The following is a 17,750-nucleotide window of genomic DNA, read 5'->3' as shown; positions in this document are numbered from 1 at the left end:
ATCTGGAAGCACCTGCTCTACTACACATGGGAAATGGAACAGGAACAGTATTTGCTCTGGATTTCTTTCTTCTCAGATGGCACAAATCCTCTTTCACCGAAGACACAAATGTGTGTGTGAATACAGACGCGTGTGTGTCACACAGGCATGCAGACAAACACGAATCTGTGTTTCTCTGGGCCTAGCTCCCCTTTAGATACTTTGCCTGTCAATTACTTGGTTTCTGACTGCTTTGGGAGTTCCTGTAACAAGAGACCAGGACGTGGAGCACACCTCACTCCACACCCCTGTCACACACAGAGACAGTGGCAGCATCACAACCCTACTCCTGGAGTGCAGCCACATTCCCTACACACACCCTGCAGCCATTGGCTGCCCTGGCAAGGAACATGTTGAAAGCTGAGTTTTCGGAATCCAGGAAAAAGATAAAAAGAATTGTTTCTTACTTTTAAAAATAGCTTTTCAGTGTATTTCACATGGCTCTCAGCTCAATTCACACATCCCTTCTGACACAGAAAGTGCACCTCAAGTCTGACTGTGATGCTTTTGCTGCTCTTAAGCTGGAAATGAAGTGGCAGCAGCCAGAACACTGACCTATAAATGTCAGTGATGGCAAAGGAGTAAAAAGGAAATGAAGCAGGTAATTCACTCCATTAGAAAGACTTTAGAGCAGAAATGCAGGTAATAAATTGATATAAGATGGCCCTAAAAATATTGCTGTAAACGTATTTTGTGACAAAAAGAACCTCTTCTTCAGTATCACATAATACTCAAAGCAAAACTGTTAGAACAAACAGTGTGCACCTGCCAGAAAACCAAACCTGCCTGTGCTGTGAGCAAGAGGGAATGTATGGAATGATGACAAAGCATCACTGCCCACTCAGCCTGCTGAGTCCCAGAGGGGAATAATGGATTCAGACAAGAACCATCTCAAAATCTTACTGAATTTTGGTCTTTTCAGTACAGGTTCAATAAAAGAATAAGAAGTAACAGTGCAAACAGCCAACCCACAGCAAGTTCTGGTTTTCCTGTTGGTGGCTTCCAACAAACCACCTGGGAGCAGGCACCATTTCAATGGTTCTGTTTTACAGGAACTTCTTTTAAAACTTGTTTCTATCCTGGTTTAGTGAGGAGAGAGGATTGGTTGTCAACACTAAGTACATCCCTATAATGACCACAAAGAGAATAAAGAGATGTTCAGGCAACCCTCAGTGAACAAAAACTCTGGTTCTTACCACCAGAGAGGGAACAAGCCCTTCCAGGCTGTAAGCTCAAGTTTGCAGTGCACCTATGAGGGAGGCAAGCAGGGAATGGAGCAGCCTGGCGCTGGGGCTGTCCTGTACGTACCAGCGCTGCCCTGCCCCGCCATGGCTGTGCTGAGGGGCACGATGTGCGTTCCGTTCTGCGTTACAGTTTTGATGGGCAGCTGGTGCTGCCCCAGGGGCGCCTGTTGCACTATGGTAACTGTCTGTAGGGGGGTGGGCTGCGATGTCTGGATGATACGACCTGCAGCTCCTATTGCAGCATGGCTAATAGCAGGGAGAGGCTCCACTTTCACTGAAAAACAGGAGAGAAAGCAGGTTAAATATGAGAAAGTGCTCGAGAACCACTTGGTGTCACTCAATCCACCCTCAGTGAAGTGAAATGTTTATTACTCGCTCCAACATATCTGAGAAATTATGATTTGAAATCTTCACTTTCAGCCAAAAACACTTCAAGTGCTCACCTGCAAGTACTGATGCCCCATCCTTGGAATTGTCCAAGGCCAGGTTACATGGGACTTGGAGCACCCTGGTCTAGTGGAAGGTGTCCCTGCCCATGGCAGGGGGTGGAACAAGATGGGCTTTAAGGACCTCCCAAACCAAATTGTTCTATGGCTCTATGATTCTAACCTTCAAATACTGATCCCTCTGTATAAAGAGGTCCCAAAACAACCCCCCAGGTTCTCACCTTTGACTTCCTTGTGGTCTCCATTCTCTTGAGGTTCTACCTTGGGCTGGGTGACCATAGCAGCTTGTGTGACGACCGCCTGTCCTGCGACAGTGTAAGTGTTTGCTGGTGCTAATCCAGTCACGTTGGTGACTGACACAGCTGGGATCTGGTGCACAACATGAACTGTCTGAACTACAGGCTGCTGGGAGGTTGATGTTGTCACGGGAGTTGCAACAGTGTAGGTGACGGGTTTGATAGTTTGTGGTAGCTGCCGTTGTACAGTAATTAAAACTGGTTGGCTAGAGAGAGGTGATCCTACCAAGAAAGAGATCAAAATTAGACTACCAATTTTAGTTATTTCTTTTAAGCCAGTTATTCTTTTAAACTCACCACTAAAACCTCAGAGGATTAACAACCTCCTTCACTAATGCCTGAACGAGCCAAAAGATAATACTGGACCATGAAGAGTAGGACATGGTTATTCCCAGCCCCAGGCTCAAGGTGAGGGCTGTACTGGCTCAGTAAGACCCACACACCATTGGGCACCCCAGCTCTGCCCCCAAACAAAGCTGTGGTTAGCACTTAAAGTAAGTGAACCCCTTTCCACAGATGGGAACATGTGTGTACTTCAGGTGTTGTGTGCAGCATGTCTGCACTGGGAATTCTCTCCATGCCCTGCACTGGGAATCCTGGTGTTGGCTCAGGACCATGTCTGCCCTTGCCATGGAATGCTCACTGGCACTTCTGTAGTGCTACATCACCACCAAACTGGATGGCAAATGGGTATCAATCAAGGTAATTAAACAAACACATCCTTATCCCATCATGCCTTATGCTCTTTTTGTTTTAAATAGGAAATTTCTTATCTCTCTTTATCCTTTCAGTTCTTTTATCCCCTTCCTTTGGAAGGATGATGTGACCATACAGGTGTGAAAGGCATTTCCTCACACACAACCTAAACATTTTAGGTTTTTTTCTGGAAAACTGTTACAAGACAGCCCAGTCCTCCACAGGACAGAGGCACAACCTCTCCACAGTACCAATGTTCAGCAAGGTTCTGGAGAGGCCCCCAGGTAACAACAGCTCCACATCTGCAAACAGACTCCCCCTGGCTGTTTCTGAGCTTCTCACAGATCTGCTCTGAATGTGAAGAGGTGAAATTTATCCTCGTTTTTGGTGTACATATTCAGTCTTGGCAATATTTAGGTGTCAGCCCTCTGCCCCCCAGCCCACAGTGCCGAGCTCAGGGCTCCTCACCTGGGGCACTCTGTGCAAATCGCGCTTCTTGTATGACGGCGAGTTTTGGCTGAATAGCGCTGGGCTCAGGTTCCATCGGGACAGGAGATCCTTCCCTGGACAGGCTCTCGGGGGTCTGGACGCCACTGGAGTGCGCAGATAGCACTCCAGAGTGATTAGGAGAAGCTGGGGCACTTCTGCAGTTAAAAATGAAAGCAGCAGCTGATGTGTTTTAACTTCTGAACTGTGAAAGCCCATGACCTTCCTCTAATGAGACCGTAACACGCTGCCCGCAGCAGGGGAGGGCACCTCGCACAGCTACAACCCACAGCTCAGGATCTTTTAAAAAGCTTCTGTTAAACAGGGACAGAATTTAAAAGCAAACTCCAGGTACAGTTAATGGAGAAGAAGTGGCTGGATGCCTTCTTAGGGAGACTCTATATCTGTGAAACATGAACGTTTCTTCTGGTGGAGAAGAACAATGAGCAAATCTGAGGCTACAGGGCAAGTAGTAAAAGATCTGCACCAGCAGAAAGGCCATAACTTTACAGAGGGAATAATTTAAACCCAGGTATTTCCCCATCATGAATTCTGCTTGAACATTATCAAACTCAATACATAATTGTCATCTCTAAGGTCAATAAAATAGTATCTGGTATCTGAGAATTTTCTTTGCAAACAATTTTAAAATCCAGTAGATAGCGGTTAGAAATTAAAATTGTAATTCTGTAAAACCTACCAAAGGTACAGCAAGGCTTGCTTACATTAACAATCTGAGAGTTAGTTATGCAAACCGAGTTTTTTAACACTAAAAACAAGCAATAAACACAAGCCTGGTGTATGGGGCAGCCTCCTCATGAAATACACAGAATTCAAACACTGAGTCTGGATGAAATTAAATTACTAAACTCGTGACTGTATCCAAAGCTATCAAGTCTGTAGCAGCCTGAAGATTAAACAACAGCCATAGTCTTTTTGTTCATCTGGTTTTCCTTACCTAGAAGAGAGTGGTCCCAGAGGGGTTCTAAAGCAAGGTACTCCCCTAGGCCGCCTTTTCCTAAAAGCCTGCTCTATTAATTTGCTTTCAGAGGCAGGGTCTATCCTCCAGAATGAGCCTTTGCCTGGTTCTTCCTGGGAACGTGGTACTTTGATGAAATAACGATTCAGAGAGAGATTGTGACGTATTGAATTCTATGGAACATAAAAAAATATGTAGAATTCATATAACTTTTCCAAGTCAGAATGTGGCCTACTGCAGCAATTTGTACTATAGGAGACTCGGGGTTCAGCTCTTTAATTCCTTCATTTAACAGAACTCAGAGCACTACCAAGCAGTGCCATAAACCTGAAAGGACTCTTGCATTTGTCAAATCTTTCCCAACAATTAAAAACCCAGAATGCTAATTGGAAATAAAAGGAATCCCATTTATTTAATTCTCTCATGAGAAACACGGTGATGGCAACCAACTGTTTAGAACACTACAAACACTTGTGCAGAATGCAGCCTTAAAAACAAAAATCAAAAAGATCAGTGCTTGTACACCACCCTTCCCCAGGTGCCACAGTTCCTTCCAAGAGGACCAGCAGAACACAGCATATACTGATTCTGATCCTATGTGCCAATTCTGTTACTGTTCCACAGTTCAGAAAGAAAAGGCTAAATGACACAAGTTCCAAAAGCAGCTGGATTGTTGTGAATTCACCCACAGTCCAGTCTGTCTCAATAAAAGAGCCAAGAATTTAATGTGTCTACTAAAACACCAAATGGCACCAGGTCCTGAACCAGCTCTTCCAGATCCTTTGTTACCACAGTCTCTTTGCACTTTCCCATATCCTCCAACATCCCCACAACTCCTCCATCAGAGCAATACACAGAGGGTGGCACAGAGCCACCCTCAGGTGGCTCTATCTGTGCTTGGCTTTGCACACAGAATTTCTATTTTATTTGTTGATTTTTTAACATGGATAAACTCCAAAATCTCTCTCAATATTATGACTGAACAAGAAGGGACTGATGCTAAGAATTCACCCTGAAACAGCTGTGGGGCAACAGAGGTAAAAGTGGGGAAAAGCTTTACGTTAGCAAAAGCTCTCAAAAATTTGCGAAGCAAATGTAAAACTTGCTCAGATATCTGAGTTCATGATCCTGATGGTAAGTTTGGAAAACTTAAAGCAGTGATAACCATATCTAATTTCTTGAATGCAAACTGATGAAACCAGAGATGTTTCTTTCCCTGCCAAAAATGGAAACATAACTAGAAAGATGCCAAGAACATATTTATAAATTGTATTTATTTCTCCATTTATTCCATATGCTAGAATAAAGGAATAGATCCAAAAGTATCTGCTAAAATAACTTTCACAGAGAGGAGTCTCCAAATGCTCAACAAAATGATGCCATTGTATGATAAAGGATATAAATACCTCTGTTTCTTACGGTATGGGACTGGGACACTATACATGTGTTTGTACTCTGTTTTGAATATGTGCATACATAGCCTCAAATATGATTTGAAACATCTATCCTAAGTCACCCTAGCTGCAATCCAACTCCAAATGTGTAGAAGCTGGCAGAGCAGTGACTGCACAGCAGCTGATTTTCAGCCTTTCCAATTGTTTCTATGAATAGCTGCTAATTAATTACTCCAGAACACACTGTCTGCTGTGCCTATCACCTTGGCTTTGGGAAGCATTACACCCCCAAATCCACACCCTGTTCTGTGGCAGAATTCTTTACTTCAGCATGACTCTGTGTGTGTCTGTGTTGGGTTCATGATGCTCACAAAGCAACATCATATACACAGATACTCAAGGTACTGCAAAATAGGAAGCAAAACACACATCAACATTTTATAAACAGAGTCTTGTTGCTAAAACAACATGACTGCAGCCAGGATACTGCACTGTTACGTAGGAAAGGGAAACAAAAGAGACTTCCCAGCCACAACAGCCAAGTCCTTGACTAACCAAACCCTTAGCAAACAGCCAGGAACAGCTACGTTCCCCACTAACCTTGGGAGAGTGATCTAACATTCATTTAGGCCTTATGACAAATAAGTATGTGACTAATATTTAAAAGTGACCTGATTGATACTCACAATGGACTGTGTGCTCCAGCTGTTACAGGCCCTGCAAACTGTGCTCCCTGGCCTCTGAGACACCCAGAGCAGCACCAAAGGCACAGAGCCTTCATGTGTGTCTGGGAAGACTCTGCCAGACTGATTCGTACTCGGTTAGTCATCCTGGCAAAAGCTGAGGCTGATCTTGTAAAAATGAAAAGAAAGCAGAAATAAATTCTGCAGACTTGAAGGGTTTGATCCAACTCAGTACAGGAATGGGCAAGTTCACAAATAAAACAGTGCATGAACCAGTGTGAGATAATAACACATTTGTTCCTTCACCTGTTGCATGGGCAAGATCACTGTTTGCAAATAAAACTGAACTTGGAGCTTTTAATATCTCAATTGTGTCTCAAGATAGCAACACGGATGTTTACACAACTGTAAGTTACAGAACATGACACCATTCCTAGATAGCATACAGTATTCAAATCCAGTGCCAAATGCACTTTGCTTTCCCCAAAGTCTGTCTGCATTCTTACTAGAGGTTTGGAGAACACCATTCCATCAATAAAGCAATGTTTCAAATACAGACTAATGTCAATTGCCCACTTTGCTGGAAAACTTACAATCGGAAGAAAGACAACACACTCATTTGACAAATTCTAGTTCTGAAGAGTTGTGAGGCTTACCAACTGCCTGCTCATGACCATTTACAGCTGCCAGTATTACTCACAAGTCAAAAAAAAGTATTCCAGAAATCAAAATTACCTGCCAGCCCTTGTCTGCTGTCCTGTAGTAGGGATAATTTTTAGTTATGTGCGTATAAATTCCATTTAGTGTAAGCTGCTTATCCGGGGCCATTGTAATTGCTTGGACTATTAACTGTGCATAGGAGTAGGGTGGCTTAGAGTCATCCTGGGGAAAAAACCAAGAAAAGTCTGCATCAACAAACTTTGAAGATATAAACACTGCTTTCTAGATCAAAAGTCATAGAACATAATTAACTTGACTTAGAGCGCTTTTTGATGACCAAAATTTTGAGGCAGAAAAGAAACTAAGAAAGCTTTGTTCATCTGATCAGCGATTTTAGGATAACTTAAATTTTGCAGATACGTATAACAGCAAAGAATTTTCAATAGCCTCCAAACAGATCTATAACACAGACCCTCCCCCAAACAGGAGAGGGGTAAATCAATCAGTCAATCAATCAATCTCACATCTGATCACAAAACCCTACCCATTGTTTTTAAAGCCTGCAATGTTAAATTACCACTCAGTGCACACACTTTAGCAAACAAAATACCCCAAATCTTACATTCACTCCAGGTGTCATTCCTGGGATTGGTTTCAAGCTGTGTTTACCTTTGGGCTGTCTCCCCCCGAAGCTTCCTTGTCGTTCTCTGACTGTGAATTGTCAGCCATCAAATGTAGGTCAGATGCTATTCCACGACTCATTTTGTACCCTGAAGAGCCTGCGCCACGGGGGCTCGATGGGCAGGAATTTGCAGCACTGTAGAGCATAAAAAGAAGATCCTACTATTTTGTTATACAGTATATCACCACATTATGTCTCATCAAAAAGCTCTTACTGCAGCAAAGCCACTAGCAGAGCTGAGAGGCTGCAGCTAAAGGTCTGTCAGGGCTTCCATCACAAAGCATGTTCCATTCCTTGCTAACTCATCCATGGAATCAGAACCACTGCAGGAACTGCTCAGCCTTCCCTCCTCAAAAGAGCAAGGATCAACTGATTGATTAGGCTGTACTGTATTGGTGTAAGATTTGCCAACAGAAAAGTCCACCTTAACTGCATCAGCAACCACAAATTCTCAGACACTCGCTGGAAACAGGAGACACATCTTGCACGGAATTTCTGCCATATGTTTATGTTCAGTCTGCTCAGTAAAAATCCTCTCTCCTGTGTTGTGTTTCTGCACATTTGAGAAAATATAGCAAGCAGTGAGGTAAAAAAAGGTTTGATTCTCACTTAAATCTAAACCAGTATTATTTTAAGTGTTTACAGGTGTGTGCACATACTTACACACAGATATTTGTACAAAAATCATAAACTTATCTATAAATGGGATGCATCAGCACTGACTCAGCTGATTTAATGCAGTATTAGGCATTATTATTTTTATTGTATCTGGCTAATAGAGCAGATACACTGTTAGAAAGCAAGAGATGATGCCAAACATTAAAGCAGTATCTCTTTAACACTTCACATTTTGTCATCCATCACAGAAAACCAGATAAAATTGTATATAATACCACTGGTACATCTTTCTACCAGTGGTCCCCTGCCTTGCAGAGTCCACAGGAACTGCAACTGCACGATGCCAAATTTCTTCTACAATTTCCTTTTAGCCAAGAGGAAAGAGAAAGTCAGCAGGTGAAGTTCATCCCCTTCCCCAAAATAATTTTGGCAGCTCTCTACAAGGACACACACTCTCTGCAGTTCATACTGCAGCTGATTTCAAGGCAGCCCTCAGAAATTCCAAAAAACTAGAAATCCCAATAGCAGCACCTGCCCCCAGAATCAGCCTTATCTCCAGAGATAATCTTTAATCTTTGAATCTATGGTCCAAAACATCAACAAAAAACAAATCTAGACAATGTTATTTAGATCTATACACTAAAGCTTTAAGAATTTTACATTTGTCAAGGTTTGTTTATCTGCCTGGCCCTTCAAGTTTATTGCTACCTCCTTTTTTATGTACAAAAAGATACAAACACTATAGATTGGGCAATATTTACCTATACTGATAGTATCAAAGCTTCATTTCACAAGAAATCCACCAATGATTTGCTGCTTGTCATATACTTACTATAAGAGAGAGATTGCATTTTTTAAGTGTTGTACAGAAGAATCCTTGATTAGAGCCAAAATGTGTAGCTAATTTATTTTTTTAGATATAGGTCACTGCTGCTCTGTGTTTTCACGTATCAGCTGACAACATCCCTCTGCTCTGCTCACTTTAGCATATATTGACAAAGCGACACATATGGTATAATCAAAGCAAGTTTACAAGTCTTCTACAAAACAGGATGATTTGCAGAGAAACTGACAAGCTTTGCTCTCAAAATAGACTCAAAACTGTCATCTTTTTTTTTTTTCTGTAACAAACTACTCAACAGGTGCATGAAAGCCCTGAAGAGAATTACAAAATCACAGTGAGGCAAAGACAGTGGTGATAGATGGGATATTATCTGAAATATTTGTGAGCTGTTCTGTCACTTCTTGGGCAAGACGTGTCTTCCCTGAATTCTTATAAGCAAACCTGTTGCACAGACAAATCTAGATATCTGTTCTCTCTGTTTCCATCATTTAGGCAGGCATCATTAAATGCTCTAAGATAAAGACCAAGGGCCTGGCAAGCATGCAGTAAGTCAATTATCCTTACATTCAAACTTCATTAACAAGTTGTACCTTTTTAAAAAGCAAGCACGGACAGTTCTTCACTCAAGTGAAGATGCAGCAAGTGAGAGGGGACAAAAAAGCTTTCAAAAGCACATCCATGACTGAAACAACTTTCAGTGCCTTGACGTGGAAGTTTTGCCCCTGATCTTTCCAAGAATTTGGACAATTCCATCTGAACTAATTTTACCCATTTGTGAGGATGGGTTGCTCATGTTTAACTGAGTATCAGGTGGGACAAGGGCTGCAATTACCAAAGAAGCAGCAGAGCAAGCAAAATCCTGGATCAGCCTCCCCAGGATCAACCACCCCAACAACTGAGCTCTGCACCTCAGCTTGCATTTTAAGTAAAAGGTCTGCTTGCTTCCAGCAGTGACTACTCAATCACAAATCTTCTGGAGTAAGAGATCAGTCCATTTTTCTCACTAACAATAACCCAAACCACCATTTTTCCTGATGATGAACTTCAGGAGGAGAGTGACAAATCAAAATGTTTTAAAATGGTGTAATTTAAAATTGTCTCATTTGAAGAGTTGCCATAAGCATGCAAGAGCAAAAAGCAATTTAAATTGTTGGAATGCAAGAAAAATGCCAGGCTCCTGAGCAGCCTGCTACACATTTAACATGTTAAACCAGAGTATCACAGACTGTTCATGCAACTATGTCAGCAGAAAGGGAGTTTCTTGAGGCAGGTAATGCTGAGCTTCAGCCAAACTTTGACCTCAAAAGCAAAATACTAAATGAAAGTTGTGCTGAGCCTGACTGTACATGGCCCTGATCCCACCTGCAGGGTTTAAATACCTGATAGTTCCTGTGGGAGAAGGGAGAGGGCTGATCAGGTGAGCCATGTTGTCTGGAATGTTTATTGTTAAGGGAGAGATCTGGGGTTGCACAGGCTTCACTGGGGACTCCGGGGCCTCCTGTTTTTCTCTCTTTTCATTGGACAGAGCTGTGAATGTTATCTTGATGTTTGTGCTGGGAAACCTGAAAGTACAGCTGAAAAATAAAAAAAGAAAAAAACCCAACAAATACGTAAGTCACTTGTTTACAGAATGTAAGACTTTCTGCATAACTTGCACGTATCACCTAAGCTCATTTAGAATTTATAAGCTACAGTATGGTATGTAATTACCCACAGCCACCTTCATTTACAGATCATACAGGGAGATCAACACAACCAGAAAAAGATCCCCAGGTAAGCAACTGACATTTGTAAAGGAATACAAGCAAATGTAATTCTTTCTAACAAGGACAGCTTTTGTGTTGTCTCTAAATTTCTTGAGGTTCATACTGATCTTGCAGTAGCCCCAAAGCAGAGCTGTTTTGAAGACAAAAGCCCATTATTTTATGATGCCAAGGAATGGCTTCAGCAAATGAACAAGTTGGTCCATGATAGCAAAATTAATCTGAAGCACAAACATTGGCTGATTTGAGGTCCAACCAGTTTCATAGACCGTTCTAAGAGATTTGGGTTCTTTTCTCTTCAAATACCTATTAAATGAAACATACATCAATTTTAATTCTGCTCATTTACAGAGTATACTGCTGCTTTAGTATACATTCAAATACCTTTTTTCACAGCTGAATTTAAGACCCAATTTCAGTAAACTGCCCATTTTCATGTATTACCAAGGATTACATGCCTAAATTTAATGACTAACCGTAAATTAACAATGTGCAACTGTTTAAAAATTTGAAAAATAAAATACAATGAATGTACCTGAGGATAATCCCCTTTCTACATCCCTGTGCACAGCATTTAGAATTGAACCCAATTAAACAAGACACGCTGCTTCTAACTTCTTGGTAAATAAATTTGCTCAATCTTCAGCAAATAAAAAACTGAATTTTGTCTCAACAAAAGCATCTATTAAAATACAGTTCAAATAACTTTACTACCTCCTCATTCTTAAGTTGTTAGACTACACTGAGCACTAAGCCCACGATGACATTTACACACCTCCCACATGATGAAAAGGACTTTCCAACGACACCATACCCAGAAACAAACCTCACAAAATGTTACAGTTTGGGTTTGTTTTGCTTCTAAGTGCTTCTAGACAAAACTAGTTTTATACAGAAAGGAAACAAGCACATGCTGGAACAGGGAGTAAGAAATGAGCTATGAATGCATAATACAGACTGTAAATAAAAGTGATCATTTCTCTGGAAAAATATATTAAACATAAAAGTGATGTAAGAATTGGCAGAACACTCAGCTGCAGAGTAGCCTTAAAAATGAACTCTCTCGTGTGTTTTGGCTTTCATATCTTAAAATGAATCTAAGGATGTTTATAGAACAAAGGCAGCATTTGATTTTCACTCTGTCCCTTGCCACAAGCACCACAGTGGTTCTTTTTCCCTACAATACACACTCAAGGATCAGGAAAAAAGAGAAAGAATTGACAGTGACCTTCCTTTTCTCTCCGTCTTACTTCTGAGTACGGACCGTGTCCGCATTTAACAGACGACCTATTTCTGAAACATGCTCAATGTACTAAATTAGGAACAGAATCTATGCCAAAAAACTGCACACGCATTTCAGCAAGGAAGTTAAATGGACCAATTTCTGGGTTGGGTTTTTTTTATATATTCAGTAACAACTCATTTCTTTGCTTTTTCCAGTAGAAAGGATTTTGTGCTTGTACACTTTAGTGACAATGGAAAGGGGTCTTGGTTGTTTTGCTGATAAATATATTTTCCAAGCATTTCTTTTAACCAGCAATAACAACACTCAAGTGTATGCAAAGACAGTAGCGAAAGATTAAGTAAAATTCCCTGTGAGAAAGTGAACAACATCTGTTTGACACAGAAACAGATTTAGTCACCTGCCCTATGTATTTAATAAGGCTATTCCATACCTGCAAATTTACCCTAATGCTTTTAAAACTAAATTTAATTCAACTCAAGAAAAATGTGAGAAGAACTGGACATTGCTTTATTTTTAATTGCTTTTATTGCTTTATTGCATTTTTTAAAATTCCCAGTCCTTATTGCCTGGTAAAAAAGCCCAGAACACAACCCTGAGGAACCAGAGTCCTCCTGTGCCACACCAGGGTGAGGATGGGCAGGAGGTAGATGGGAAAGAGGTGGATCTTCACAACTTAAGACACAAGTACCAGGAACATGGAAAGGCAGAAAACGTATGCTCAACAATTCCTTTGATATTCCATGTAGGCACAGGCATATGAAAAGATCTATCTCCCTTCTTAAGCTACTGCACCCCTGAATGCATCATCTCCCTGTGGGCATCTCTGGCAAACAAGGCAAGGGCAGCTCTGACCAGGGCACACTACAGGACAGGTTTCAGAGCACAGCACAGACGTGGAGCTCTCAAATGTTGATTGAGGTTGGAAAAAAATCACCCACAGAAAGCAGCCCCAAACTTAGGAGCTTGGACTACCCAGGGACTCCAGGGGTTCTACATGTGCCAAACAAACTTGGAACTGACAGCTGTGAAAACTCAGAGGCCTCACCAGTGCAGTTTACATTTCCCATGCTGAGACCAAAAGGCCGGTGTAAGTAAGGAAGATACAATGTACTTACAAATCCCTCTCTGGTTAGAGCAATAAACACCTGAATATTATCAAAAGACCACATCTGTCAATTGATTCATATTTGCAAACAGTTTTTTTTAATAGAAGGATATTTTTATAGCTGGAATTCAGCCAAAACACAGAACAAAGAGTGTATACTAACCAACAGAATTCCTGAATAAATTGAATTTATGCAAATGTATTATATTTACATCCAAAATCAAAGTACAGAACATGTCCTAATTTGATCAGAATCAAGTTGGTTTTGGCATATTGTTTAGTTATGCAATGAACTAAACAAAAACCACAGAACACCCACAGGGAGAGACCTCATCAAACATTTAGTCCTCAACAAGCTGAATTGGATTTTACTCAGTGTACAAACATTTGCAATAGTTTCACAATACACTATTACAGGATGGCTGCTAGAGGAGAAACTCACCTGGACAACCCACTTACAAAAAACTCCCCAAAGAAATAAAGCAGTTTTGTAAGCTGTCACTCTATGCCTCTTCACTCAACTAACCAACATCCTGCCTTTATGGGACAATGCCATTCAGAGCAGGAAATCAAATAGAGTCACAAAGATTGATTCAACAGATTCCTAAAATCAAATGTTTGCAACTCATCCTTGTCTGAACAGTTCTATGATGGAGAGTGTGGCAAGTATCTACATGTTAAACAAAAACAGCACTACTTAGCTGATGTGCCAGCATTGTACTTTATGTATTTCAAACAACTATTCAGAGTATCTGCAATGAAATAAATTTTGTACATTTATTGACAACAAGTCTATTTGCTTCCTATGGAGCATCACAAGGGAGGCCACTGTGCAACCCACAGAACCACAGAGGAGGTGTCACAACTAAAATGCAATTCATTACCTCAATTATTCTTCTTCACATTAAAAAAAAAACCAAAACAAAAAACAATGTGGGTTGATTAGTGGAAAACAGACAAGAAGCATCACATCATTTCAAACTATTCCATAGAAAACTTATATATCTGCAGTTCCCAGCCAAACACAGTGATGCTGATCCAGGCAGGATCTCTACTGAGTTTAGGAACGTTGCAAGGTGCCAGACAAGTGTCTCAGGGTACAATGTCTAAAGCCTAGTTCTGTCACATCTGTATTTCTAATATTTTCTCATTTCCCCTTAGCAGTTCTGTCCATACTGCAGGGAAAAGCTGACTGTACACTTGGAATTCTGTCTGTGTGAAAATACTATCTGATTCAAAATGAGGAATTTCGTCCTGTTTTATCTGGGAAACCAAAATATAGCAGCAGAGATTCAATTTCTTCCCCGTATGCAAACCCTGCTGTGGCACCCAGTGCCTCAGTATCCTTTGAATTATTCCAGTTTAATTGCTTTCTAAGAGCCAAGACCAAAATCAGACAGAAGCTGCCATGCCACTTTGATCAGCAGGTTCTTTTATCACCACCTCCAGATTTTACATTCAAATAGATTATAAAGGTTCAGCAGTGATAACCCCTGAAGTCATGGTAGTTACAACTACACAGTTCAATTCTTTCACACTGACTGTGATACTGAACCCCTGTTAACTTAAAGATCCCCTGAGATTTAAACAGATCTGAAAGAATAACAAGGTGCCTGTTTTTGAACTCTTGTTGATTTACTGAGAGCCAAGGACAGCTTCAACTTTTCACATTAAAAAACCAAGACTCGAAAAAGAACTCAGTCAGCATCTGGGAGATTGCTTGTGTCGATTTTTGACTTCTAATACTTTCAAGGTGAACACAGGCAGTGTAACTCCCCACAAAGAGAAACAGAGGTCATTATCAACATCTGCACCACCAAACACAGCTTTTCCACTTCAGTTTTCTCTGACAGTACAGCAGCCTGAGATGATACTATCTGTACTTCTTTCTGCTACTTTGATCAGTGAACTACCAAAAAAACATGCAAATCACCATACTTCTACCTATGGTCTCCTTCCCATTGAAGGGAAATTTGAAACTAATCCATTTTCTAATTCCTCTTACCTACATACTTACAGTCTACTTCCCAACTGGTCTTTCCCCTTGCTCCAGTAAAAATGACTCTCACAGGTAATTCATTTATTTATACTTCTTGTAGAAGATGTGCACACTGACACTTAACCACCTACAGTGCACATTCCCAGGCCCACTTTTGAAATACTTGTGTTTTAAAAGTCAAGCAAAAATTGGGGTTTTACATCTTTCAGACAGAACTAGAGAGAAACTGTGTTTTCAAGGGACCTCTGAAATTGTCCAGCCCAATCTCCAGCTCAAAGCAGGCTAACTTCCAAGTTAGACCAGGTTACTCAGGGCCTTGTCTCTCCAAATTTTGAAGCCTTCCAAGGATAGAGTAGGGCAACTCATTTCCCATAACTGCACTCTCAAGCAGTGAAGGGTGTTCCCATTTGTACAGATGTAAATTCTTCATTGCAACTTCTACAGCTGCTCATGCCCAAACTATGAGCCTGCTGGCACAGCCTGGCTCCAGCCTTTCTACAGCCACTCCTCAGGCAGGGGAAGGTTGTACTAAGATCCACCTTTGAGCTTCTCCAGATAAAAAAATTAAATAAAATCGAGGTCCTTTGGCCTCTCCTTCTACTGTGAGCATTCCAGCAGCAAGTCCATTCAAGCAAGCGCCCCCTGGAACATGGTGCTTGGAAATTACAATTTGATTGACTTCCTGCTAATGGATAAATTTCAGTTTGAAAGCACAAGGACGCCAGTTTTATATTTTCTGCATTTGTTGCTTCATTTATTATTGATTCCATCACAATGGATTAATAGGATATTAATTATAGATTAAACAAAATGTGGCTGTGTTTTTTAACTGGTTTTTAAATAAACAAGACTTAAAAGATGAGTCTTAACAAATACAACTAGAAATACCATGGATGTGAAAAAAGCTGAAAATGTTGAAGTATGATCACATGTCATTTCAGACTCTGTAAAGCCTGTGTATGGTGCCTCCATGTGCTGGGAAAAGCTGCATCTCTAAAGAGAGAGCTGAGCTTGGCTCCTCACCTTTTGAACTAACACACACAAAACACACAGAAACCTGGAGGAAGGGATGAGACTCCCTGTCTTGGAAGCACCTGAAAGAAGTAACCTTGATGAACTTGGAAAAAGGCAACAATTCCCACACTGAGGAGAAAGCAGCTACTTCATTCAGCCTCCCCTTTCCAAAAAAATACACCATTACACCCTCTAACTTCCTCATCATCCGAATTTTCTACCAAAAGGTTTCTGACTGCTCAACACCAAGAGCAGGCATACTAAATTATGCATGACCAGAATTTATTTTTAAGACTTTGGGCTGTGTTTAATTGAACTGGAAGTCAATACCACAGTCCATTTCTGGAACAGAGTCATCACCTTTAGAGCTAAAAGAATCAACAAAACCAAAACTTATTAAGAAGACAAATTGAACTGAACTGTTGTTTTTATTTCAAGATAATCTTAAAGTACCCAACAGTAAAAAGCTGGGCTTCCAAGCCAATAATGAAGGTAGATACATAAATCCATCCAAACAGTCATATATTGAGCAGCCACTCAGAAACTCCCAGCACTAAATGATTACTAATAAAGGCTATTAAAAAGACCACAGATTTTTTTGCAGTAAGCATTGTCTTGACTCTTTAAACAGAAATAACTGTTCAGATATTTGTTTTACAGTCTTTTCTAGGATTATATTTTAGAAGTGTTGCTTTAACACTTTGTCATCACTAAGAGTATAGGAAAAGTTTTCATGGATATACTGAAAAAGGGTGATTTAGTATAAAACAAGTCAGATTATAACTATTTTCTTACAATCCTGAACAGGGACAACTTTCTCAATGGGTAATTTGTTCATGCAGGTGCTTGTTCACCTGCATGAAGTGTCACCTTGTGCTCCTGTCAGAGATTTTAGCTTTAACATGGCATTTGAAAACCTTTCTCCATTGCTGGCAATAGAAGGATTATCTGGTTTTCTCTGTTGATGGGGGATTGATGATCAAAAAAATTTACTTATTTATATTAATGCAACACAAAGCCCAGCACCTCTAGTAGACTTTTAGAAAGGAAGTTTTTGATGCCCTCCTGCTTGCAGCTGACCACAGCCTTTGAGAAACTACTCCAGCCAGAACACAGCATTACTTCCTACACGGCCATGCCCACATCCATTGTGATGGGATCGACTCCTCCTCCTCCTCCCTGCTTTGAAACTTAAGTCCTGATGTGGCTAATTTACCATAAATTTACATTCAATTATGTATGGCCATTACTAGTCGGGACACTTCTAGAGGTTGCCCAAAGAGCAATTGCCCTTTAAAGAGTCACAGCTTTTTCCTCTGGGGACTGAATCCCGACCTCATGCGTGTTCCCCTTAATTCCCTGTATCCTTTGCAATTGATTTCTGTGCACCAAAGATCAATCGTTGCACAGCATGCCCTCCACACAGAGCACACGAAGGCTCCATGGCACGCTCGACCTCTAACGCCATAAGGAACAAAACACTCGCAGATTTTTAACCAGCAATTAGAATTTTTATTCTGAGCACTGGGCATCCTCTTCACAAGGATTTGGGTGTT

The 17,750-nt window shown here is 40.9% G+C and overlaps 1 protein-coding gene across 1 annotated transcript in view; it reads right to left on the bottom strand.

Annotated features, from left to right (window-relative positions):
* Positions 1–17,750, bottom strand: part of FOXK2 (forkhead box K2) — a 47,208-nt gene that overhangs the window by 3,824 nt on the left and 25,634 nt on the right. The window contains exons 2-8 of the mRNA XM_085077920.1: positions 10,447–10,641; positions 7,593–7,740; positions 6,999–7,145; positions 4,166–4,359; positions 3,190–3,365; positions 1,951–2,247; positions 1,348–1,557 (exon numbers count right to left, since the gene is read on the bottom strand). Of these exons, the coding sequence (XP_084934046.1) occupies positions 1,348–1,557; positions 1,951–2,247; positions 3,190–3,365; positions 4,166–4,359; positions 6,999–7,145; positions 7,593–7,740; positions 10,447–10,641 (1,367 nt within the window). The remainder of the gene's footprint in view (positions 1–1,347; positions 1,558–1,950; positions 2,248–3,189; positions 3,366–4,165; positions 4,360–6,998; positions 7,146–7,592; positions 7,741–10,446; positions 10,642–17,750) is intronic.

This window comes from Lichenostomus cassidix, chromosome 18 (genome assembly GCF_008360975.1).
Source record: "Lichenostomus cassidix isolate B80296 chromosome 18, HeHo_3.0, whole genome shotgun sequence".
Taxonomy (NCBI): domain Eukaryota; kingdom Metazoa; phylum Chordata; class Aves; order Passeriformes; family Meliphagidae; genus Lichenostomus; species Lichenostomus cassidix.
The sequence above is the reverse complement of the archived record's forward strand: the minus strand, read 5'-3'. Positions and strand labels throughout refer to the sequence as shown.